At 41.6% G+C, this 27271-nt stretch overlaps 1 protein-coding gene and 1 non-coding gene across 7 annotated transcripts in view; both read left to right on the forward strand.

The window, feature by feature from the left end:
- The window catches only part of NFATC3 (nuclear factor of activated T cells 3), a 146533-nt gene that overhangs the window by 91172 nt on the left and 28090 nt on the right, over positions 1-27271 (forward strand). For 5 of the 6 annotated variants that reach the window (XM_054454036.2, XM_063654412.1, XM_054454038.2 and 2 more), the window contains exons 6-9: positions 1521-1661; positions 8345-8400; positions 10119-10245; positions 17295-18302. In XM_054454036.2, coding sequence (XP_054310011.2) covers positions 1521-1661; positions 8345-8400; positions 10119-10245; positions 17295-18302 — 1332 coding nt within the window. Of the gene's footprint in view, positions 1-1520; positions 1662-8344; positions 8401-10118; positions 10246-17294; positions 18303-18905; positions 21367-27271 lie in introns of those variants that run through there. The other variant, XM_063654415.1, reaches the window with a different exon arrangement.
- LOC129016405 (small nucleolar RNA SNORA48) lies at positions 15821-15955 on the forward strand. The gene has a single exon (XR_008494807.2). It is a non-coding gene; the product is annotated as a small nucleolar RNA SNORA48 (small nucleolar RNA).

Here is a 27271-nt window from a genome sequence, read left to right on the forward strand (position 1 = left end):
ATAGAATCTCCAGAAAATGTAGCAAGTTGGAACCAGTCATTATCAGAGAAAGGTGGCACCATAAACACTGTTTATAAAAGTTGATAATGTAAATAGCTGGTCACAGTGGCTCACACCTGTGATCCCAGCACTTTGGGAGGCCAATGTGGGAGGATCACTTGAGCCCAGGAGTTCGAGAACAGCCTGGGCAACAAAGTGAGACCCTATCTCTACAAAAATAAAATATTAAAAATCGGCTAGGCATGGTGGCACATGCTTGTAGTCCCAGCTACTTGGGAGGCTGAGGTGGGAGTGCTTGAGCCTAGGAGTTTGATGCTGCAGTGAGCTGTGATCATGCCACACTGGGCAATGAATAACCTGGGCAACAGAGCAAGACTCTGTCTTTAAAAAAAATAAAAATACAGGCCGGGTGCGGTGGCTCACGCCTGTAATCCCAGCACTTTGGGAGGCTGAGGCGGGCAGATCACCTGAAGTCAGGAGTTTGAGACCAGCCTGACCAACATGGTGAAACCCCGTCTCTACTAGAAATAAAAAAATTAGCCGAGCATGATGGCGCATGCCTGTAATCCCAGCTACTCAGGAGGCTGAGGCAGGAGAATCACTTGAACCTGGGAGGCAGAGGTTGCGGCGAGCCGAGATCACGCCACTGCACTCCAGCCTGGGCGACAGAGCGAGACTCTGTCTCAAAAAAAAAATAATAATAATAAAATGCATTTAAAAAGAAAGGCTTACTTGGTGTTTGTCTAGTAGTAGTTTCCTAGAACTTCTCTTCATTGCACGCAATATAATTATACATCTTTGGACTTACATGCTTTTTGTAATTAGATTTATAGATTTTAACAGATAGTTGCATAGAAGAAACATATTAAGCATTTAAGCAAAAAAGAAAAGCAGATGAGGTAAATGTGTTGGAGTCAGTATGAAGTTGAAGATATTAATGAAGTTTTATTAGTTTCTTTATAGTTGTAGTCTAAGAAAATAATTGGCTGGGTGTGGTGGCTCAAGCCTATAATCCCAGCACTTTGGGAGGCCAAGGCAGGAGGATTGTTTGAAGCCAGGAGTTTGAGACCAGGCTGGACAACAAAGTGAGACCATGTTGCTATTAAAAAAAAAAAAAAAAAGTTTTTTTTTGTTTTTTTTTTTTTTAACAGAGCATGGTGGCATGCATCTGTAACCCCAGCTACTTGGGAGACTGAGATGGGAACATCACTTGAGCCCAGGAACTGGAGGCTGCAGGAAGCTAGGATCACATCACTGTGCTCCAGTTTGGGCAACAGAGCAAGACCCTTTCTTAAATAAATATACTTAGAAATCACATTAATATATCTATTTTGTTTTATAAACAACTTAGTTCTTTTAGTGTGTTTTGTTGCCATTGTCTTGAATTTTAAAAGCCTAAATGAATCCCAAAATTTGCTTCTCTTTATTTTCTTTTTGTAGCTTGAGTTTGTCATTTATGTATCAAAGATTTTTAACTAATATTTTGTTTTTTCTCAACTCTTTAAAAAAATTTAAAACAGCCCAGCGGTCTGCTCAAGAACTTCCTCATATTGAGAAGTACAGTATCAACAGTTGTTCTGTAAATGGAGGTCATGAAATGATTGTGACTGGATCTAATTTTCTTCCAGAATCCAAAATCATTTTTCTTGAAAAAGGACAAGGTAAGTAATATATGAGTTGATTGACTTCAAACTAAGGGGCAAAGGGTAAAATAAATTATTTAGATGTTTCTGTAACAAAAATTACAAAGTAGTTTTCATAAAGCTATGGGTGTCATTTTGCACTCGATTTTATCTTAAACCAAACATTTTTTAAATTTTCATATAGATGTTAAATTATCTTTAAGGAGCTGGGCATGGTGGCATGTGCCTTTAGTTCCAGCTACTCAGAAGGCTGAGGCAGGAGGATCACTTGAGCCCAGAAGTTCTAGGTTACAGTGAGCTCTGATTGTGGCACTTCACTTCTCAGCCTGGGCAACAGAGTGAAACCTTGTTTCTAAATAATAATATAATAATAATAATTTAAGATGTCTGAAAAGTAGAATTCCCCCAGCAACTCTACTCCTAAGTATATACTTGAAAGGGTTAGAAATACATGTCCGTACATGAACTTAGAGACAAATATTTATAGCAACTTTATTTATAATTGCCAAAAAATGGAAACAACCTGAATGCTCACCAGCTGATGAATGGATAAACAAAATGTGATATATCCATACAATGGAATATTATTTGGTCATAAAAATTAATGAAGTACTCATACATGCTACAGCGTGGATAAACCCTGAAAATAGGCTAAGTGAAGGAAGCCAGCATAAAAGGACACATAGTATATGACTCCATTTATATAAAATGTCCAGTATAGGCAATCCAGAAACCAAAAGTAGATTAGTGCTTACCAGTGGTTGGAGGAAGTTGTCAGTAGTGAGTGACTGCTGATGGGAACTGGGTTTCCTTTTGGAGTGATGGAAATGTTCTGGAATTAGATGGTGGTGATGGTTGTACTGCTCTGTGAATATCCCCCAACCCTCTGAGTAGTATACTTTAAAAGGATGGATTTTATAGTAAGTGAATTATACCTCAATTATTTTTAAAGTAGAAGAATTCAATGTTTATCAGGGTGCTTGATTTTGTTCCTTCTTGTGCATATTTAAAACACTTTTATATCAGTTATTTCCTCTCAGTTTTAAAAACATTTAAAACTTATGAAAGACTTTTTTTTTTGAGACAGTGACTTGCTCTGTTGGCTAGGCTGGAGTGCAATGGCACAATCTTGGCTCACTGCAACCTCCTCCTCCTAGGTTAAAGCAATTCTCCTGCCTCAGCCTCCCAAGTAGCTGGGATTACAGGCACACGCCACCACACTCAGCTAATTTTTGTATTTTTGGTAGACACGGGATTTTGCCACGTTGGCTAGGCTGGTTCTTGAACTCTTGACCTCAAGTGATCTGCCCACCTCAGCCTCCCAAAGTGCTAGGATCTATGAGCCAGTCATGAAAGACTTTTTATAAGAATAATATAATATAACAAATACTTAAACCTACTGCCAAGTTTAAGAAATACATTTACCTTTGAAGGCCCCTGGGTCCCCCTTCTCAAATGGAACCATCATCCGAATCCACCCTTGCTTTTATTTTTTTTGAGATGGAGCCTCACTCTGTTACCCAGGCTGGAGTGCAGTGGCACTATCTCAGCTCACTGCAACCTCCACCTCCCGTGTTCAAGCGATTCTCCTGCCTCAGCCTCCCGAGTAGCTGGGATTACAGGCGCCCATCACCATGCCCAGCTAATTTTTGGATTTTTAGTAGAGATGGGGTTTCACCATATTGGCCAGGCTGGTCTCTAACTCCTGACCTCGTGATCCACCCGCCTCGGCCTCCCAAAGTGCTGGAATTAGAGGCGTGAGCCACCGCACCCAGCTGTAACCCTTGCTTTTCAACCATATAAAACTATAATTGCCAAAAAATGGAAACAACCTAAATGCGCAACATCTTTTTTTTTTTTCCGTTTTTGGACTTTGTATGATATTGCCTGTATTCTTTGAAAAATTGTATTTTCAGAGGTCTTAATGTTTTAAGACTGATCCATGTAACTGAAGACCTTTCACTACTATAAAGTTTTTCGTTGTATGAATGTACCACAATTTATTATCCTTTCTCTTACTGGATATTTCAATATTGTCCAGTTTTTGGCACTGCTGTACCTGGTAGGCATAGGCAAGAATATTAAAATTCTTAAATTTTTTTAATCCAATAGTGGTGAAATGGTATTTTGAAATTTGGGTTTGAATTTCCCTGATAACTGTTGAGGTTGTTACGGACCATTCATATTTCATTTGCTGTGCAGTAACTGTGTCTTTGCCTGTTTTCTCCATTGGATCATTTTTCATTTTCTTAGTGACTTAAGGAATTCTTTATATATTCTGGATATCAGAGTGATTTGGGGGAAGTGCCTCTTCTTTTTCCATTCATTAACAGTATCTGTTGAGTACTCTCATGTTCCCTTGCACATGTGACAGAGCTCACCTCCAAAACCTTCTGGACAGGGGACTGTCTTTGTGGGGAGCCATTAACTTGTGATATATTTCTATTTGTGGTTGTAGGACTAGTCAAATTTGTTTCTTCTTGAGTTTGTTCTGGTCGTATATATTTTTCTTTCTTTCTTTTCTTTTCTTTTTTTTTTTTTTTTTTTTTTTAATTTTGAGATGGAGTTTTGCTCTTGTTTCCCAGGCTGCAATGCCGTGGTGCAGTCTTGGCTCACTGCAGCGTCTGCCTCCCGAGTTCAAGTGATTCTCCTGCCTCAGTCTCCCAAGTAGCTGGGATTACAGGCACCTGCCTCTACGCCCGGCCAATTTTTGTATTTTTTTAAATAGAGATGGGGTTTCACCATGTTGGCCAGGCTGGTCTTGAACTCCTGATCTCAGGTGATCTGCCCGTCTTGGCCTCCCAAAGTGCTTGGATTACAGGTGTGAGCCTATGTGCCTGCCTGGTCATATATATTTTTCTAGGACTTTATTCCTTTCCCCTACGTTTTCAAATCTAAGTATTAAAGGCTATACGGTGCCCCCATCACCTCTTTTATAATTTCTCTACCTTTTTCTACTGGATCCTTCTTCTTGGAGTTTAATTATGTTTGTCTTCTCATCCTAAATATTCCCTTTCTCTTAAATCTGTCATCCTCTTAAGCTTTTGTTTCATTTCTCTATCGCTTAGCATCCACCCTCTCAAAAAAGTAGTATCATATGCTTTCATTTCCTTACCTGCTACTCTTTAATCTTTTGTCTTTCGCTTCATTGAAATCATAATACCTAAAAATTTGACAGCCAGCTACTTACTCTCCTTCTTAACACTTTTCCCCTTTGGCTTTGTTGTTATCTGGTTCTCACACATCTTTATTCTTGTTCTTTTTTTATATGAATTTTTCTGGCTCTTAAATATAGATGTTTTCTAAGGTTTTCTATGTGTTTTTCTTCTCATTATTTTCCTTCTTTTTGAGAAATTCTATTAGCTCCCAAATCTCTGTCTGTAGCAACATGTTTCTCTTAAACTTTAATCTGAAATTTAAAATACCCACCGGATATTGCTTCATAAATGTCTCACTGATACTTAAAATATGAAAACATACCTGACTTCACAAACTAGTTTGTCTCTCTGGGTTTCTTAACTTGATTAATAATATCAGCATCTTTGAGCTGGAAGTATGTGGCTGTCTGTCTTCTTCTCCTTTAAAATTAACTTCCCTTCAACCCTGACCCATACCCTGCCTGTCTTCAAAAAACATCAGTTCTGTTTCATAATTTATTAATTCATCAATTATTTATGTAGCAGTGCTATGTGATATAGACACTAGTCTAGGCATTGGGGATATAATGTTGAATACAACCTTCAGGTTGCGTGCTCTGATAGAGCTTACATTGTAGTGGGGGAAGCACCTATAAACAAATAAATGAACAAAATTATTCCAGATAAAATTGTATGAAGAGGTTATAGTGATAGAGACTGAATTGTGAACTGTTTATATCAAGTCATCAAGGAACGTCTTTCTGTAGGTGTCACGTTTTCGGTGAATAAGGAGCATGAGGAAGAGACGGTATCTCAGAGCTGTCCCTTCCTTTCCACTGTAAAAATTCATCTGTGCATGAATACAATTAATAGGTATTATTGAATTCATTTATTTGGCCCAGAGCTTCACATTTAAAAGCTTTTGATTGAAGTTGAATCATGTTAAATGGTGGCAGTTACTGGTTTTAGAGGAGATTGCAGTTGTAAACATGTAACTCCCATTTTAAAAGCACCTTCAGTGATCCCCTTCATTTTCTAGGCTCCTTATTATGGCATTTAGGCCATAATCTGCTGCCAGTCTTTCCAACCCTCTTTCTTACTGCTCGTTGCCTCATACTTTATACAGCATCACAGCTGCTTGTAAGTCTCTATATCTTAGGGGTTCTTGTCATCTTGCCTTTGCTCATGCTGTCTCTTCTGTCTATAATTACCCTTTCCTCATATTATGAGTTCTGTCTCATGTTAAGTCTCAGTTCAAGAGCTCTTCCAGGAAGCCTTCCTTGTCTCACTACCCCTCCCCAAGATTAGGTTAAAGACCCTGATCCCTGTGTTCTTGGTTTATTCAGAGTGTACCTTTATTAATTATTGTACCCAACACATTTTATTATAATGAACTGTTTGCATTTGCCTTTCATCCACAGGCTGAAGGCAGGGCATCCTGTCTCAGTTATCTCAGTAACATGAAGTGTCTGGCACATAAGGATCCAGCAAATGATTGCTGAACTGAGCTGTAATTCTAAGTAGGTGTAGCACTTGCCTGTAGTATCTCTTGTGCAGCAGAAGTAACCATTGTCTAGTTACTGGACTGGAAAATGATGGTTACAACCTGTAAAGCATTTGATGAAATATCTCTTGATAACTTCACAGACCAGATGAAGAAGTGATGCAAGCTGTGTGTGGCTTAGTCACTGGGTGAATGCCCGTGACACAAAAAGAATGCTTTGGAATAATTGTACATCAGTCGGAGAGCTTTAGTAGCAGATAAGGCTGTCTCCAAATGAGTAGTTCACTTAGGATGAAGAGACAGAAAATGTGTTGGCCAAATCTTCAGGTGACAGAAATCTGGAAAGCCTAGGAAACGTTTTTTAGGACCATCAGTATCTGAAAAATATTTTGACAAGTCAAGGGATCCAACAAAATGAAGTCTCCCTGCTGGGAGTAAGTAATGTTCCAAAGGGTTGGGAGAAAAATACCAACTCAGCTGTATAAGTGCACAGTATGGGAACATGGCAGTAGAAAATGTATAGACCCTTGGTCACATACTTAGTGTGAGAGTCAGCATGTGGTGCTCCCAAGAAAGCTTCCCCGCCTGCACCCCAAGAAAGCTTTCATTAACAATGACACAGCATTTCCATGTATGGTGGTTAGAGCCTTAGTCATTCTGTACCATGCTTGGTCATTTCTCACCTAGGTTATTCAGTCCTGGGCTTTTTGAATTTGGAGGAGCATGTTTAAGCAGAGACCGTGAAGTCTAAAGTATTATATAAGGAATAGGCACAGAACTGGGGATGCTAGCCAGTAGGAGAGGAGACACAAGCAGATATAACAACTTTTCAGCATCTGAAATATAATCTCACAGAGAAGCAATCAAATTTTATTTTGTGATGGCAAGGAATAATGTTTAGCCTAGTTGTTGGATACCATAAAGAGACATTTCATTTATCACGAGGAGCTTTCTAGCAGTAATTATTATCCAAGATGGAATGAGTTACCTGGTGAGGAAGTGAGTTTCCTGTCATTTTAGTTGTACAAGCAAAAGTTGGCCACCACTTGATGGGGGTGTTCTCAGAGGGCTTTTATTTATTTTTTATTTTTATTTTTTTTAAATTATGCTTTAAGTTCTAGGGTACATATGCACAACGTGCAGGTTTGTTACATATGTGTAGATGTGCCATGTTGGTGTGCTGCACCCATTAACTTGTCATTTACATTAGGTATATCTCCTAATGCTATCCCTTCCCCTTTCCCCCACCCCACGACAGGCCCCAGTGTGTGATGTTCCCCATCCTGTGTCTCAAGTGTGTTCTCATTGTTCAATTCCCACCTATGAGTGAGAACATGCGGTGTTTGGTTTTCTGTCCTTGCGATAGTTTGCTCAGAATGATGGTTTCCAGCTTCATCCATGTCCCTACAAAGGACATGAACTCATCATTTTTTATGGCTGCATCGTATTCCATGGTGTATATGTGCCACATTTTCTTAATCCAGTCTATCATTCATGGACATTTGGGTTGGTTCCAAGTCTTTGCTATTGTGAATAGTGCCACAATAAACATATGTGTGCATGTGTCTTTATAGCAGCATGATTTATAATCCTTTGGGTATATACCCAGCAATGGGATGGCTGGGTCAAATGGTATTTCTAGTTCTAGATCTTTGAGGAATCGCCACACTGTCTTCCACAATGGTTGAAGTAGTTTACAGTCCCACCAACAGTGTGAAAGTGTTCCTATTTCTCCACATCCTCTCCAGCACCTGTTGTTTCCTGACTTTTTAATGATCGCCATTCTAACCAGTGTGAGATGGTATCTCTCAGAGGGCTTTTAAACATCACTTGGGTAGATGGTTAGAATGAACTCAGTGGGATCTGCTAACCTGGGCAGCCCAAGATCTTTCTCCTTATTTTTTCCCCATTTGTACATATTTACATTTTATTTTCATAATGGAAGTCAGTGGAAAAAAGATCCCCTTTGTTAATAAATTTGTGATACTACATGCATTAGATTTTGTCTGTATACTTTCTGATATGAATTGCTTTTAACTATAAACTCTTTCTTTCAATAGATGGACGACCTCAGTGGGAGGTAGAAGGGAAGATAATCAGGGAAAAATGTCAAGGGGTAAGAAATTTACCTTAATTCTTAAGAAATATTTAAGACACTGAATAGAAAATTGAATAATGCTGCTTTATGGTATGGATGACTCTTTTGTATATTGATTAATAAAAAAGTAAAATTAGGCTGGGCATGGTGGCTCATGCCTATAATCCCAGCACTTTGGGAGGCTGAGGCAGGAGTATTGTTTGAGCCCAGGAGTTCGAGACAAGCCCGAGCAACATGGTAAAACCCTGTCTCTAAAATACAAAAAATTAGCCATGAGTGGTGACGTGTGCCTGTAGTGCCGGCCACTTGGGAGGCTGAGGTGGGAGGATCACCTGAGTCTGGGAGGTCAAGGCTGCAGTGAGCCATGATCATGCCACTGCACTCCAGCCTGAGTGACAGAGTGAGACCCTGTCTAAAAAAGTAAAATTTCTAGCGGTTTGGAAGTAAAATACTTACCTAGTATTAAAGTAAATTAAATTAAAGTTTAGAAAAGATAACCAGTTGGTGTCTTCTTTTCTCCTTATTGTATGTAGGGAAGGAGAAACTAGAAATGAAAGATCATCAGAAGGTTCTTATTGAAATTATCATTAATTTCTCTGAACTCATTTAGGAATAAAAACAAATTCAATAAAGAACATATGTATAGGCCTTCATGGAGAAATAAAAAAGAGAAAGAACATATGTAGTGGGTAAAAGATAGGAGCAAGACAAGTCCTTAGGGAATTGTGTACTTAACACACTATTTCTAACTCTTCAGCTATTTAGTTAAGTCTTCTAGGATTCTACATTGAAAGTTTTGGTCTTGTTATGGTGGTTGGAATGGAGAGACAGAGCATTTTCTGGGCTAGGGAATACCACTTCCCACAGTGCTTTCCAAAGATCTGGAGCAGTTAGGTTGAGGATTGTATTTGGTTTGGGGCTAAAGATTTTCACCTTGGTTTTGTAAAATTATTTTTGATATAGATATACATTTTGTTTAATGCCAGTTTAGAACATTTGGATTATTATTTTTTTAATTTTTATTTATTTATTTTTAGATGGAGTCTAGCTCTGTCGTGCAGGCTGGAGTGCAATGGTGTAGTCTCGGCTCACTGCAGCCTCTGCCTCCCGGGTTCAAGCGATTCTCCTGCCTCAGACTCCTGAGTAGCTGGGACTACAGGCGTGCAATATCATGCCTGGCTAATTTGTATTTTTAGTAGAGATGAGGTTTTAACATGTTGGCCAGGCTGGTCTCAAACTCCTGACCTCAAGTGATCCACCCACCTCAGCCTCCCAAAGTGCTGGGATTACAGGTGTCAGCTATCGCACCTGGCTCCAGTTTAGAACATTTTGAATATAAAATTTAAAATAAGAAATCTAAACTATAATGCAACTTGGGAACCATTAAACCTAATTAAAAATCAGAATGAATTTACTGTTAAGATACATAGTAACATGTAATATTCAGTAGAGTAAAACATCTCACTACATAGTATGTAAGACTTTTTACTTCTGCTACAACCAGAAACCCAATTGGGTGAGTAAAAAGCAATTTCTCTTTTATTGATTAAAGGACTTATCTCTTTCAAGACTGAAGTATCCCTTTAGTAAATCTCCAGATGATGTATATGACTAGCTGATGTGCATAATTATCTATGCTGGAGCCTTGTAGTTAAGACTCATGAGTTGTGATGTGTTTAACAGGTGCATTTCATTTTTAGTTCTGAGTGTAACACAATCTTGCTTTCCATCCTTAGGCTCACATTGTCCTTGAAGTTCCTCCATATCATAACCCAGCAGTTACAGCTGCAGTGCAGGTGCACTTTTATCTTTGCAATGGCAAGAGGAAAAAAAGCCAGTCTCAACGTTTTACTTATACACCAGGTACGAGGAGTCATGATGGTTTACTATAGAGCTTTCTTTCCTAATGAATAAAAAGTTATTTAATGAATCCTATATTACAATGTTTAAGGTAGAGTGCTTATAAACAATGAAAACACCAACAGATGCCCAATCTAAAGTTTTTGTTGACTTTAAATATTAGATGTGGTCTCAGTTGTTATTTTGTAATGATTTATTATAAGGAAATTAGAAGATGGATGGTAGGTTTAAGGTCTTTTTTCAGAAGAGTTTTTATCAAAAATTCCCAGCATTACAGAGGGGCAGGTGTTTGTGAATATGTGTGTGCTTCTGGGTCATGAACTCTCCTTGTACCCTTAGCACCATAAAAAGGCAGTGTGGCCAGGTGCAGTGGCTCATGCCTGTAATCCCAGCACTTTGGGAGGCCGGGGCAGGAGGATCACTTGAGGTTGGGAGTTTGAGACCAGCCTGACCAACATGGAGAAACTTCATCTTTACTAAAAATACAAAAATTATCTGGGTGTGGTGGTGCATGCCTGTCGTCCCAGCTACTCAGGAGGCTGAGGCAGGAGAATTGCTTGAACCCAGGAGTGGAGGTTGCAGTGAGCCGAGATCGCACCATTGCACTCCAGCCTGGGAAACGAGCAAAACTCCGTCACAAAAAAAAAAAAAAAAAAAAAAAAAGAAATGAGCTTTAACAGAAAGGTAACATGATCAGACTTGTGTTTCAAAATCATTTTCCTCATATTTCTTTTCTTTATAAAGTGTCAAGAACCAGTTTAATCTTTTCTGAAATTAGTGACTCTGAGGAGTGAGATTTACATGAGATAAATCCAAGAAGGTGATTCAAACACCAAGAGTGTTTTGAATATACAGACAGAACATCAGTGATGATAAAGAATATCAGGTTTTGGGGACAGATGAGAGGGGATAGGATTTAAAATGGGCCTTAGAGGGGAGAAGGAACAGAAGAGAAAGAAGATAAAGAAGATGGATTAAGATGGATGTAGATGAAAAAAGTTTGTAGATTTAGTAATGGAGAGTTTAGGAGCTTCCATATGATAGCTTTAGGTTTTTTTCGCAAAAAATGACATGAAGTGTCCTGTTGTGAGCGGAGGGAAGTTTGGGTGATTTCACAGTTGGACAATCATGGAGAATGTTTGAAATAGTTTTTGTAGGCCGGGTGCTGTGGCTCACGCCCGTAATCCCAGCACTTTGGGAGGCCAAGGCGGGTGGATCACGAGGTCAGGAGATCAAGACCATCCTGGCTAACATGGTGAAACCCCATCTCTACTAAAAAAATACAAAAAATTAGCCGGGCGTGGTGGCGGGCGCCTGTAGTCCCAGCTACTCAGGAGGCTGAGGCAGGAGAATGGCGTGAACCCAGGAGGCGGAGCTTGCAGTGAGCCAAGATTGCGCCACTGCACTCCAGCCTGGGCGACAGAGCGAGACTCTGCCTCAAAAAAAAGAAATAGTTTTTGTAAAGAGAGAGAAAGTTCTCTACAGAAACCAAGTAGCATTCTAGACTTGATTGAAGGGTACCATTGATGTTGATCATCAATTTACAGATACTATTATAATTAATCCTATAATTAGGGGTTTAATTTTTTTTTTTTTTTTTTTTTTGAGATAGAGTCTTACCCTGTTGCGCAGGCTTGAGTACAGTGGTGCGATCTTGGCTCACTGCAACCTCCGCCTCCAGGGTTCAAGTTCATATTATTTTCCTGCCTCAGCCTCCCAAGTAGCTGGGGTTAGAGGTACCCTGGCTAATTTTTGTATTTTTAGTAGAGACAGGGTTTCACCACGTTGGCCAGGCTGGTCTCGAACTCCTGACCTCAGGCAATCCGCTTGCCTCGGCCTTCCAAAGCGCTGGGATTGCAGGTGTGAGCCACTGCGCCTGGCCCAGGGGTTTAATTTTCTTTTTCCTCCCTTTTTGTTTTTCATACCACTTGGTAACAAGTTGACCTGCTGTTAAACTTTCTTAAGTAGCACTCAAATTCTTCAGGGCGGGTGGTAAGGTATGCATCTCCTCCAGAACGGGGTACGTCCTGTCCAAAGAGGTTATCAAATACTGTTGAGGGATTGTAGACTCTAACCTGAATGAGAAAGAAGAGGGCTTTCCAGATTGCAATAAGGAAAAGCAAAATCAGTCAAGCAGATTAGGGGGTTTGATTACTTACTACCTTATAATGGTAGTAATTGAAAGGCAAACCAGGAGAGTTTGCTGCCTTTCAGCCCATGAGTTGGGAGGACAATAAAAAGGCAGAATCCTAGAGGATATTACATTTGGGAATGGAAATCAGTAGAGCTCTGGAATGGAAAGAAAACATTGGGTTGCACTGTAACTCATCACTAGCCTTATGGTTGATAGATGACAAATCAGGTGGCATACACTAACAGAAGAATAGACACACAGGAATGTTTGTATAGTACTTGTTCTGGTTGGTTACTATCTCTGTAGCATTTAGCTTTTTTCATTTTTTTCTAAAATGACATTTTGAATAAAATTTTTACAAAAGCCAGTACATTACTGTAATTTTTTAAAAAAAAAAAAAGACAGGTGGAAGGACTATATTAAAACATTCAAATTCTTGGCCGGGCACGGTAGCTCATGCCTGTAATCCCAGCACTTTGGGAGGCCGAGGCGGGTGGATCACGAGGTCAGGAGATCAAGACCATCCTGGCTAACACGGTGAAACCCCGTCTCTACTAAAAATGCAAAAAGATGAGCCGGGCGTGGCATCGTGAGCCTGTAGTCCCAGCTGCTGGGGAGGCTGAGGCAGGAGAATGGCGTGAACCCAGGAGGCGGAGCTTGCAGTGAGCTGAGATCGCGCCACTGCACTCCAGCCTGGGTGACAGAACAAGACTCCATCTCAAAACAAAAACAAAACAACAACAAAAAAAACATTCAAATTCTCTTCTATTCTGCAACGATCATTCCAGATTCCTTTGATCCACATATAAACAAAATTAAAAAAAAATGGAAATGGGACTAGCCCATATATAGTTTTGTAACTGAACATTTTTTCTTCATCAACAGACAGAGTTTTACAGAATTGTAATAACTTCTTAGTATTCTGTTGTATGACCTGATCTCTGTTATGTTAGTGTTATTTTGTTTGTTTCATTAATTTGTATGAATACTTTATTTAGAGATTTTATTTTGTTTATGGCAAATAATTCCTTTTAAAATTTTACTTATACAATTTTTAGATAGTCATATTGTTACGGGATCCTTGAGGTGTCACTTTGCCAGTTGAAAACCCCTGTGGCTAGTGGCACCTTTGCCCACAGCCCTTTGGGCCCACTTGGCCTGGCAAGCTGCATTCGGCTCGTGCAACTGGCCTGGATCCCCTGCCTGCCAAGGGTGAGCAGAGTGGGAATGGATGTGTGAGTGAGTGAGCGTGGGGTCCAGCCACTGCTCACAGCCAGGCACGCTGGCTATGGAGGGGCCGGCAGCTCTAGGCGCCAGCATGGGTGGTGGCTCCCTGTGAGGCTGCAGCTGGACCAGGGATACTGCAGGCAGCTTCCATGGCTGGCACTGGGGAACATGGTGGCTCCCAGAAACTTGGAGATGCCAGGAACCTCAGAGCCCCAAAGAGGGTGTCACAGCCCTGGCTCAGGGAGCTCCTAGGTCTGGGCTCCCTGAAGGCCGCAGCTCTTCTCTCCTTGTTGCTGCCAACATAGCGAGCAGGGGGCCTGTTTCAATCCTGTTTGTATTACAACTCTTTCAGCCCCAGTGAGTTCTTGTCGTGTGCCCAGGAAGAATGAGGTACACGGACAAATAGAGGGTGAGCGGGACGAAGAGGAGCTTTTTTGAGCAATAGAAGAGCTCAGAGAAGACCCACAGAGAGTAGCTCCTCTCTACAGCGACGATGTCCCAAGTGTTCAGCCCTCAGCAGAGAGGAAACTCTAGAATGGGTAGCTCCTCTCCACAGGCAGGTTGTCCTGTTGTCTTCTCAGCCCTCAGCAGAGAGGAGACCCTGGGGTGGGTAGCTCCTCTCCCCAGCTGGTTGTCCTGTTTTCTCTTTTTGAGTATGGCTGAGTCCAGGTTTTATATGGGCTTCAGAGGAGAGAAAGTGCATGCTGACTGGTCCATGGGGTGGCCATGGGTGGGCCCGGAAAAAGCACCATAAGTTCGCACCCTGGTCTGTGGGACTGACAGCCCAGCCCCCAGGCTTCAGTCCTTCTCCACCCTGAAGGTGGGGCTTCACTGGCAACCCACCCCTTTCCGCCCAGGAACCTGTCTGCCTCCTGTTGCTGTTCATGGTGCCCAGGTTGTTTCTGTCAAGGGGCGCCTGCAAACCAGGGCTGAGCTGCCCTCAGCCCTACCTCGACCTCCCTCCCATGCTCATCAGTGCCCAAAGTCTGGAGGGGGCTGAGGCGGCAGGGGGCTGGTGTGTCAGCACTGCCCCAAGCATACACACACCCGGCTGGGTTGCAGCGTCACCCAGACTCGGCCTCAACCTCGCTCCAAGATTGAAATGGGCACCAGGAGCAGGGAGGGGCCAGACACCGGGAGCAAGCACCTCTGAGCCTGTTGCGGGAGGGGGGCTTCCTGGGTCTCTCTTCCTAGGCAGAGATGCCTAGGTCAGCAGCCATTGTTTGAGTGGCTGTAGCTGCACCCAGGATGGTGGAGCTTCTTCCTGCTACCGCCCCTCTTCCCCTGCCAAGAGCACAGGGATACCCGGGTCAGCAGCCGCAGCTGGGTGGCCACAACTGCACCCAGGAAGTGCAAGGCTCCCGTCCTGCCAACTCAGAAGGTGGCGGGGCTTCCACCTGTTCTCAGCTCCCACCAGCTCTGTGGAGCACGCAGTCTTGGCTGCACCTCGCCCACTGCAGCCAGTGTCATGGCAGTGGCCACTCTAGATGGGCAACCACTGCCATCAATAGTTGCTTGTTTTTTATTAAGGTATTTCTGAATTTATTACCTTTTTGGCAATCCCCTTGCAATAGGGATCCAACCAATATCAATATCCAGTGGAGGGATGATCATTAATTGCAAATGGCTGGTTCTTTTAGGGTTTTTAAATTTTATTTTTGTTTGAGAGAGAATTTCACTCTTGTTGCCCAGGCTGGAGTACAATGGTGCTATCTCGTTTCACTGCAACCTCTGCCTCCCAGGTTCAAGTGATTCTCCTGCCTCAGCCTCCCAAGTAGCTGGGATTACAGGCGTGCACCACCACGCCTGGCTAATTTTGTGTTTTTAGTAGAGACGGGGTTTCATCATGTTGGCCAGGCTGGTCTCGAATTCCTGACCTCAAGTGATCCTCCCACCTCAGCCTCCTAAAGTGCTGGGATTACAGGTGTGAGCCACTGCGCCCGGCCCCAACTTCATTCTATTACATCTAGTTTTCTCAGCACCATTTGTTGAAAAGACTGTTCTCTCCCCAATTGAGTGGTTTTGGCACCCTTGTTTTTGAAGATTAGTTGACAAATATGTGAGGATTTATTTCTGGACTCTATTCCATCACATTGATTATGTCTATCCTTACGTTAATATCACACTGTTTTAATTATTGTAGCTTTGTGTAGTAAGTTTTTAAATCAGGAAGTCCTGATTTCCTCCACCTCTGTTCTTTTTCAAGATGATGTTGATTGTCCTTGACTCGGGTAGAGTGATGTCTGATTGGTGCTGCCTATCTCGTATAAGCCAGGGACAAATCAATGCCTTATTTATCCCGGCTTGGCTTTTGGTCTGTGCCCATACCTGGTTTATGCCTTGGACACATGGGAAAAAAGATTGTGTTGGCTATTTGAGATCTCTTGAGATTCCATATGTATTTTAGAATGAGTTTTTCTATTTCTGCAAAAACTGTCACTGAGACTTTGATAGGGATTACATTGAATCTGAAGATCACTTTATATGACTCAAGGACTTTTTTTTAAAAAAAAGATCACTTTGGAGAGTGTTGTCATCTTAGCAATATTAAGTCTTCAATCCATGAACCTGGAAAGTCTTTCCATTTATTTAGGGCTTCTTCAATTTCTTTCAGCAGTGTTTTGTAGTTTTCAGTTATAAGTCCTGCCTTCCATGGTTAAATCATTTCTGAGTATTTTATTATTTTTTGATGTTATTATAAATGAAATTGTTGGCTATGCACAGTGGCTTATGCCTATAATCCCAGCACTTTGGGGGGTTGAGGTGGGAGGATTGCTTGAGTGTGGGAGTCCGAGACCAGCCTGGGCAACACAGTAAGACTTTGTCTCTACAAAAAATAAACATGAGCATGGTGGCGCACGCTTGTATTCCAGCTACTCAGGAGGCTGAGGTGGGAGGATCACTTGTTGCAGTACGCCGAGATTGCATGATGGCACTCCAGCCTGGCCGACAGAGTGAGACCCTGTTTCCCAAAAACAAAAAAAATAAATTGTTTTCTGAATTCAGATGTTTATTGCTAGCTTATAGAAATACAACTTATTATTTTTGTATGTTGATTTTGTGTCCTGCAACTTTGCAGAATGTATTTATTAGTTTTTTTGTGGATTTTAGTACTTTTTTTGATCCCCACATGATGGCAGAGGATCAAGTGAGATGCATGTGAGAACCATTGTAAAGCAGAAGTTCTATGAATGTCAGAGTCATGATTTCTGGTATATGATGCAACATGTAAAACCAGATGACTGGTAGGCTTCGGATCAGGGATCCCAAATTCAATACTTAATTAGGCCCTAGGGCTTTGTTTTTTGTTTTAGTTACTTAATTTTGAATAGGTAATAAATACACAGTGAACAACATTCAAAAGACATTAAAAAGTGTATAGTAAAAAGTAAACTTCCTAATTCTGTCCCTTAGTCACCTAGTTTTCCTTCCCAGCAGTGACTCTAGCATAGTTTCTTGTGCCTCTTCCCAAAGATATTCATATTATACAGAAGCAAAACGTGTATGTGTATACATATATATACATCTGCACATACACACAGACATACATGATATTTTATATGAACTGCCTTCCTTGGCATTTGAGTTTGCCCCTCAGCTTATGCTGTAGTTGTGTAACCTAGCATGAAGGCCTGTCATAATAATTTTATGTATTGTATAATAATATTTGGTTTAATCATTTTCTTTTCAGTTTTGATGAAGCAAGAACACGGAGAAGAGATTGATTTGTCTTCAGTTCCATCTTTGCCTGTGCCTCATCCTGCTCAGACCCAGAGGCCTTCCTCTGATTCAGGGTGTTCACATGACAGTGTACTATCAGGACAGAGAAGTTTGGTTTGTTCCATCCCACAAACATATGCATCCATGGTGACCTCATCCCATCTGCCACAGTTGCAGTGTGGAGATGAGAGTGTTAGTAAAGAACGGCATATGATTCCTTCTCCAGTTGTACACCATCCTTTTCAAGTCACACCAACACCTCCTTTGGGGTCTTCCTATCAGCCTATGCAAACTAACGTTGTGTACAATGGACCAACTTGTCTTCCTGTTAATGCTGCCTCTAGTCAAGAATTTGATTCAGTTTTGTTTCAGCAGGATGCAACTCTTCCTAGTTTAGTGAATCTTGGCTGTCAACCATTGTCATCCATACCATTTCATTCTTCAAATTCAGGCTCAACAGGACATCTCTTAGCCCATACACCTCATTCTGTACATACCCTGCCTCATCTGCAATCAATGGGATATCATTGTTCAAATACAGGACAAAGATCTCTTTCTTCTCCAGTGGCTGACCAGATTACAGGTCAGCCTTCTTCTCAGTTACAACCTATTACATATGGTCCTTCACATTCAGGGTCTGCTACAACAGCTTCCCCAGCAGCTTCTCATCCCTTGGCTAGTTCACCGCTTTCTGGGCCACCATCTCCTCAGCTTCAGCCTATGCCTTACCAATCTCCTAGCTCAGGAACTGCCTCATCACCGTCTCCAGCCACCAGAATGCATTCTGGACAGCACTCAACTCAAGCACAAAGTACAGGCCAGGGGGGTCTTTCTGCACCGTCATCCTTAATATGTCACAGTTTGTGTGATCCAGCTTCATTTCCACCTGATGGGGCAACTGTGAGCATTAAACCTGAACCAGAAGATCGGGAGCCTAACTTTGCAACCATTGGTCTGCAGGACATCACTTTAGATGATGGTAAGTTCATCTGTGATATGTTCTTGAAGTAGTGAAGATTCAGGAACTTTATTCTCCCAAGTGTCATGAAAAAGTTTCTATGGATTGCTTATTGGCATATGGTTGGGCTTTTAAATAAGTTGTTATTAGAAATATATGTTAATATATAACTTTGCCAGGCACCACGGCTCACGCCTGTATCCCAGCACTTTGGAAGGCTGAGGCTGGTGGATCACAAGGTCAGGAGTTCGAGACCAGCCTGGCCAACATGGTGGAACGCTGTCTCTACTAAAAATACAAAAAATTAGCCGGGCGTGGTGGTGTGTGCCTATAATCCCAGCTACTCAGGAGGCTGAGACAGGAGAATCGCTTGAACCCGGGAGGTGGCAGTTGCAGGGAGCCAAGATCACACCATTGCACTGCAGCCTGGGCGACAGAGCAAGACTCCATTTCGAGAAAAAAAAAAAAAAAAAATATATATATATATATATATTTTCTTATCTATCCTCAAAGTTCTATATATATATATATATATAGAACTTTGAGGATAGATACGAAAATCCATGCCTTAGCATCTGTTTTACCACTAATATCTGTTGCTGAATATGGGATCTTTTCTTCCAGAATATATAATGAGATCACAGTGTCTAGAGAATGGAATTCAAGGCCATTAGTTCCATAAATATTGCTGAATGCTGTCCTTTTGCAAGATAAAGCTAGATGCTGGGAATGCGAAGAATGAAGATAGAATTCTCGGCCAGGCTCAGTGGCTCACACCTGTAATCCCAGCACTTTGGAAGGCTGAGGCGGGTAGATCGCTTGAGCCTAGAACTTCAAGACCAGCCTGGGCAACATGGCAGAACCCCATGTCTACAAAACAAAATACAGAAAATTAGCCAGGCATAGTGATGTGGGCCTGTAGTCCTAGCTAACCAGGAGGCTGAGGTGGGAGGATCACCTGAGCCGGAGAGGTTGAGGCTGCAGTGAGCTGTGATCATGCCACTGCACTCCAGCTTGGGTGACAGAGTGAGATCCTGCCTCAAATTTAAAAAAAAGATCAGCAGAGATATGTAACAGATTTCACGGGAAGGATTCAGCAAGTCTTCTGTGAGTAGGTGACATTTGAGCCAAGTTTTGGAGGATGAGTACAGTTGGCTTTCTGTATGCATGGGTTCCACACCTTGGATTCAACCATCTGTGGATTGAAAATATCTGGGGGGAAGAAAATGGATGGTTGCATCTGTATTGAACATGTACAAACAGACTTTTTTTTTCTTGTCATTATTCCCTAAACAGTATAATATTACAACTGTTCCCATAGCATTTACATTGTATTTGGTATTATAAATAATGTAGATATGATTTAAAGGGGGGATGTGGATAGATTATGTGCAAATAGTACACTGTTTTATATAAGGGACTTGCGCATTCATGGATTTTGGTATGGGGGAGTTGTATGGTATGGACATAGTCATTTCTCAGTGTACTCAGTGGATTTTAGGACCGCCTGTGTACAACCAAATCATGCATGCTCAAGTTTCACGATCACCCTGTGGAACCCACATGTAAGAAAAGCAGCTGTGGTCTCAGTGCTTTGGGAGGCCAAGGTAGGAGGATTACTTGAGACTAGGAGTTTGAGACCAGCCTGGACAACATAATGAGACCTCATTTCTACCACAAAACCCTACAAAAATTAGCTGGGTGTGGTGGTGTGTGCCTGTAGTCCTAGCTACCAGGAAGACTGAAGTGGGAGGATTGCTTGAGTCCAGGAGTTCAAGGCTGCAGTGAGCTGATCGCATACTATTGCACTCCAGCCTGGGTAGCAGCAAAGTGAGACCCTGTCTCTAAAAAAAATTAAAAAACCCTCCACATATGCAGATTTCACATTCGAGAATATTCTTTTTTAGATCCATGTTTGGTTGAAAAAAGCTGTGTATAAGTGGACCCAGACAGCTCAATGCTGTGTTGTTCAAGGACCACCTGAGTATGTTTTCAGTAAATGAACATCAGAGGCAAGTCAGATAATATAGCAGAAATAGAGAAGAAGGGTATGTTTGTCAGGGAAGGATATGTCTGTGGTGGGGTGAGGTATGGGGTCCAGGGTGGGGGATGGGGGTGATTGGTATGGTACAGGATGGTTTTAAAGCCATGAGGGGACATGCCAGGTCATTTGTGTGTAAACAGGTATATGTGTAAACTAGAGCAACACCTAAAATTGCATAGCATTTTTCTATTTATTATCTTATCTGTTACCATTCCTCAAACTCTGAGGTAGATAGTGACATTTATAGAGTTGGACTTTTGAAAAATCACACAACTAGTAAGCAGCAGAACTGAGACTGGTTCAATCCAGTCTTTTTCTTGTGGCACTACAACTGCCTCCCAGAAACAGCAGGCCATGGTGGTTAGAATAGAACTCTCTACTAAACGGAATCCCACAAGGTTTTTCTAATTCCTGGAGAATATTCTCCAGAAATGCATGTGCACAATTTCACTGCATTAACCCATGTTCACAACTGCATCTGATCTGTCACACTGTTTGGTGTACTTGAGCACTCTGGTATTTAAGCATTTTGCTGTTCTCTGTGCACAGCTGGCATAAGTGTCACTCCCTACTAAATGATGAAACCAAAAGGTAGAGAGCAGGCTGCTACTTTTATGCAAAACAGATTTGAAATAAAGGCTTATGCAAATATTGGCTTTAAAAATGTTGCCTGTTTCTTTTAGCAGTTTTAGACTAACTCTTCTCATTGCTTTTTACCCTGAAACAAGGAGTGAGACCTTGAGTCACTCATTTGTGATATAATTGAAGATAGGAGATTTATTGAGTGAGTCTTTAAGGGCACTTCAGCTCATTTTTTTTAACCAATGAAGATATTTTTTCCTTCTAAAAAGAGCCCAAAGCTAGAACCTTCTCTTTCTAATTTACCACAGGTTGAGAGATTTGGGGGTAGAGGGTCGGATAGGCAACAAATCAGATCTCTAGAAAGATTTTGGGAAAATATATTTCATTATTTGAATATATTAAGATTTGTTGCAAAAACAGAAGATCTGGAAAGGTGAGGGCTGTGAGGGCAACTGTAAAAGCAATTTTATTTTGCTTCCTTTATTATGGTAGGGCATACAAGCAAAAAAGGGGCCAGGTGCCGTGGCTCATGCCTATAAACTCAGCACTTTTGGAGGCTGAGGTGGGTGGATCACCTAAGGTCAGGAGTTGGAGACCAGCCTGGTCAACATGGTGAAACCCTGTCTCTACTACAAATACAAAAAAAAAAGCCAGCATGGTGGTGGGCGCCTGTAATCCCAGCTACTTGGGAGGCTGAGACAAGAGAATTGCTTGAACCTGGGAGGCGGAGGTTGCAGTGAGCTGAGATCGCACCATTGTACTCCAGCTTGGGCGACAAGAACGAAACTCTGTCTCAAAGAAAAGCAAGAAAAAATGTTCCCAGATTGTAGCCCCCCAGAGACTAGCTGTCACATTTGCTCATTGCCACCCCTCAGGGGACTTAATAGAAGCTCAGTGCTGCCAAGCAGTAATTACAGAGGGGGAAGAGCAGGACACAATGGTGTGCACCTGTAGTCCTGACCACTTGGGAATATGAGATGGAAGGATCACTTGGGCTCAGGAGTTCGAGTCCAGTCTTGCCAATATAGTGAGACCCTGTCTCTAAAATTAAAAAAAAAATGGACAGAAAAAACTGAAACGCACTCTTTTTATTTTTTTTGTGATGGTGGTCTCACCCTGTCATCTGGGCTGAAGTGCAGTAGTGCAATCTTGGCTCACTGCAGCCTCGATTTCCTTGGCTAAAGGGATCAATCCTCCCACTTCAGCCTCCTGAGTAGCTGGGACTACAGGCATGTGCCACCACACCTGACCAATTTTTGTTAAAATGCACTTTTGAAAACCTTAGATTATTGGCTGTATAATTTTTGCAAATTGAATTTTGATGCTTAATTTAAGCTCCAAAATGAATTTATTTTTATTTTTATTTTTATTTTTATTTTTTGAGATGGAGTCTCTATCACCCAGGCTGGAGTGCAGTGGTACAATCATGGCTCACTGCAACCTCCACCTACCAGGTTCAAGAGATTCTCCTCCTTCAGCCCCCCGAGTAGCTGGGACTACAGGCGTGTGCCACCATACCCAGCTAATTTTTGTATTTTTTAGTAGAGACGGGGTTTCGCCATGTTGGCCAGGCTGGTCTCGAACTCTTGACCTCAGGTGATCTGCCTGCCTCAGCCTCCCAAAGTGCTGGGATTACAGGCATGAGCCACCATGCCCAGCCTAAAATGAATTTTTGATGTTTCTAATTTGACTCATTTATTATGATATTTGGATTTGCCTTTGAAGGTAGAATTTTTAGATGCTTAGAAAAAAAAGTTCTGCGAACTTTTAATGTAAATTCAAATTAGCTGGGCGTGGTGGTGGGAGCAAATAATCTCAGCTATTCGAGAGGCTGAGGCAGGGAGAATTGCTTGAACCTGGGAGGTGGAGGTTGCAGTGAGCCGAGATCGCACCACTGCGCTCCAGCCTGGGTGACAGAGTGAGAGACTCCATCTCAAAAAAAGAAAAAAAAAAACCTTTTAATGTAAATCCATACAATAAAAATTAAAATGGCTGGGCGCAGTGGCTCACTCCTGTATCTCAGCACTTTGGGAGGCCGAGGCGGGCAGATCACCTGAGGTCAGGAGTTCTTGACCAGCCTGACCAACATGGAGAAACCCCGTCTCTACCAAAAATACAAAATTAGTCTGGTGTGGTGGCGCATCCCTGTAATCCCAGCTACTTGGGAGGCTGAGGCAGGAGAATCGCTTGAACCTGGGAGGCTGAGGCAGGAGAATCGCTTGAACCTGGGAGGCTGAGGTTACGGTGAGCCAAGATCGCGCCATTGCACTCCAGCCTGGGCAACAAGAGTGAAAGTCCATCTCAAAAAATAAGTAAATAAATTTTAAAAACCCCATAAACCTTGAACTCCATAGCACTGGAATATCTCGTTTTTAAATTTTTTTTTTATTTTTTGTAGAGATGAAATCTTGCTAAACTGCTCAGGCTGGTCTAGAACTCATGGCCTCAGGTAATTCTCCCACCTTGGCCTCTCAAAGTTCTGGGAGCCATCATATCTGGCCAAATGTCCCCTTTCTGGTTAGCTTTATTTTATTTTATTTTACTTTATTTCATTTTATTATTCTTGAAGATGGCATCTCACTCTGTCATCCAGGCTGGAGTGCGGTGCTGTGAACACAGCTCACTGCATCCTCAACCTCCTGGGCTGAAGCATTCCTCCTGCTTCAGCCTCCTGAGTAACTGGGACCACAGGCACATGCCACCATGCCCTGCTAATAGTTAACTTTAAAAGTCATAGAGTTGAGCATGGTGGTGTGTGCTTATAATCCCAGCTACTGAGGAAGGCTAAGGCAGGAAGATCACTTGAGCCCAGTTTGAGGCTAGCCTGGACAACATAGCAAGACCCTGTCTCTGAATATTTTAAGTGAGTCATAGAACATACCAGAAAGGATTGAAAGTGACTAAAGTGAACTTTGTAGTTAGCCGAAGCTCAGTTTGTTTTAACTTTTTCATATTATGTTAACTGTTAAGTCCAAAGTAATTTCCACTCTACAACCACAAGACACAGTAATTTAAAAAAATTTTTGCTATACTACTTAAAGATACTTATCCTAATAACTTTTGTTAATTCTGTTTTATATTCAAATTTATATATCCTCTTTTAACCAAATCAAAGATAAAAACACACTTTCTTTAATTTTTGAAGTTTTTAAGTAAGATGGAATCTCTTAGGAATCATTCATGTGTTAGTTGACTGTTACTTTTAGAAATGTGGACATTAACATCAATTTTTTATTATAAATTCAATGACATTTACTAGAGAAGATAGTAATGTAACTCAGCTCAGAATTTCGAGAGTTATAGACTGAGCATGGTGGCTCACGCTTGTAGTCCCACCACTTTGGGAGGCCCAGGCAGGCAGATCAGTTGAGCCCGGGAGTTTGAAAATAGCCCGGACAACATGGCAAAACCCTGTCTGGAAAAGTTACAAAAGTTACCTGGGCATGGTAGCATGTGCCTGTAGTCCCAGCTACTTGGGAGACTGAAGTGGGAAGATTGCTTGAGCCCAGGAGGTTGAGGCTTCAGTGAGCGGTGATCATGCTACTACACTCCAGCCCAGGTGACAGAATGAGACCCTTGTCTCAAAAATAAAGTAGTTATAGAGCTGGAAAATATTCTAATATAGCTCTCATTTTATGGATAAAGCATCTGAATTTTACACAGAGCCTAAGGTATTCATCCAGGATAACACACTTGAATTATGGCAGAATAAAGACTAAAACCTATTTTCTGACTCTAGGAGTTTTTCTAGAATCTGTAATCAAGTTTCTAGTCAGTGTGTTGAGGTTTTAGAATTGGTGTCAAACAAAGAATACATGAAAGAAAATGCCATTTTCTCCATAGAGCCTTGATTGTGAGAGGGACCAGGGTAATCTTAAGATTATAGATTCTAGCCAGGTACAGTGGCTCATGCCTTGTAATCCCAGCACTTCGTGAGGCCAAGATGGGAGGATCGCTTGAGCCCAGGAGTTCTAGACCAGCCTGGGCAATATACCCTGTCTCTACTAAAAATTTAAAAATTAGCTGAGCATAGCTGGGTGTGTTGGCTCACGCCTGTAATCCCAGCACTATGGGAGGCCCAGGCGGGCAGATCATGAGGTCAGGAGGTCGAGACCATCCTAGCCAACATGGTAAAACCCCGTCTCTACTAAAATACAAAAAAATTAGCCAGGCATGGTGGTGCGTGCCTGTAGTCCCAGCTACTCAGGAGTCTGAGGCAGGGGAATCGCTTGAACCCAGGAGGCGGAGATTGCAGTTAGCCAAGATCATGCCACTCACTCCAGCCTGGCGACAGAGCGAGAGTCCATCTCAAAAAGAAAAAGAAAAAAAATTAGCTGATCATGGTGTTGTGTGCCTATAGTCCCATCTACTCAGGAGGCTGAAGTGGGAGGATTGCTTGAACCCAGGAGGCGGAGGTTACAGTGAGCCGAGAATGTGCCACTGCACTGCAGCCTAGGCAACAGAGCAAGACCCTGTTTAAAAAAAAAAACCAAAAAACAAAACAAAAAAAAACTATTATTGATTCTCAGTATTAGATGAAGTGTTTTTTGTTTTGTTTTGTTTGTTTGTTTTTGAGACGGAGTCTCACTCTGTTGCCCAGGCTGGAGTGCAGTGGTGATCTCAGCTCACTGCAAGCTCCGCCTCCCGGGTTCATGCCATTCTCCTGCCTCAGCCTCCTGAGTAGCTGGAACTACAGGCACCTGCCACCACGCCCGGCTAACTTTTTGTATTTTTAGTAGAGACAGGGTCTCACCGTATTAGCCAGGATGGTCTTGGTCTCCTGACCTTGTGATCCACCCGCCTCAGCCTCCCAAAGTGCTGGGATTACAAGCGTGAGCCATTGCGCCCGGCCTAGATGAAGTTTTAAAGGCTCTTCATTCTCTTTCTCGCTGGAGTTCACACTTTGGTATTCTTAATGATAATTATATTCCTCTGTGTCTCTTCCCTAGCTTCTTTGGGACATCTCAGGGCCTTTTGAGTTCTAGCTGCTCTTCTTGTTTCATGTGGGCTCTAATACCTCTAGAATAATTCAGAACATATTTAATCCTTCTTGTATAATAGCCTTCACATGTGTGAAAGCTTGATCTCTTTCCCAGTCTTAAAAACTCTCCAGCAACTTCATCCTTCCCTCGCCAAAATGCAAATTTCCTTCTGCTTGAACCGTGATGTTTAAGTTACCTTTCATAGTGGAGTATCCAGAAGGGAACACACTCTAGCTAGCTTGTTGTAGGTTAAGACTGTCACTTTCCCTGTTCAAAAGACTTTATCAGTATGGCCTGAGGTCAGGGGATTTTCTTAGCTCTGATATGCTGTTGATTTAGTGAGTCATAATTATGCAAAGTTGTGTCCTTTCCCTACATAGGTTCATATATATATATAGAGAGAGAGAGTTATATATATTTTTATTTATATATTTATATATATTTATTTATATATATATTTATATATTTTTATATATTTATATATTTATATATTTATTTATATATTTATATATATTTATATTTATATATTTATATATTTATATATTTATATTTATATATTTATATATTTATTTATATTTATATATTTATATATATTTTATATATATTTATATATATATATGGGGGTTTTTTGGACCAAAGACTAAACTTTATAATTATCCTTGTTCTGTTTCATTGAGATGATTTTGGTGCTTCATATCAACTTTCCAAGCTCAGAAGAATCCCAGAACCATTTCTCAGTCTCAGGCTTCCTGGGGCAAGGCAGATATTCCTTTGGGGGTTACAACAGCAGCACAGTACCGACGTTTCACCAAGTTCTCTTTCAAGTAGTCCCCCTGGAAGGCTGTAATATAAACTTACGCAAACAATTAAGGCATAGTTCATGACTATTTTGCTTCTTGTCTTTATATTTTCTTCACTACCTCCATATATCATCGCACCTCCTTGAAAAGCATGTTCTACGGCTGTCCAATTATCACTGAATTTTACTCATATTTACAATTTGTATGCCTGGAAACGTAATTTTCCATAAACATTTATGTTCATTATGGGTTTTTATGCCGCAGATTTTGGACCAGACAATAAACATTAAAACAATTGATTTTATAACAGATATGGAAACTGTCAAGCTGTTTTTCATTTATTTATTTTTTGAAATGGAGTTTCCCTTGTCACCCAGGCTGGAGTGCAGTGGCGCGATATCAGCTCATTGCAACCTCTGCCTATGGGGTTCAAACAATCCTCATGCCTCAGCCTCCCGAGTAGCTGGGATTACAGGTGCCCACTGCCATGCCCAACTGATTTTTGTATTTTTAGTAGAGACAGGGTTATGTTGGCCAGGCTGGTCTTGAACTCCTGACCTCAAGCGATCTGCCTGCCTCAGC

This window comes from Pongo pygmaeus, chromosome 18 (genome assembly GCF_028885625.2).
Source record: "Pongo pygmaeus isolate AG05252 chromosome 18, NHGRI_mPonPyg2-v2.0_pri, whole genome shotgun sequence".
Classification (NCBI taxonomy): Eukaryota; Metazoa; Chordata; class Mammalia; order Primates; family Hominidae; genus Pongo; species Pongo pygmaeus.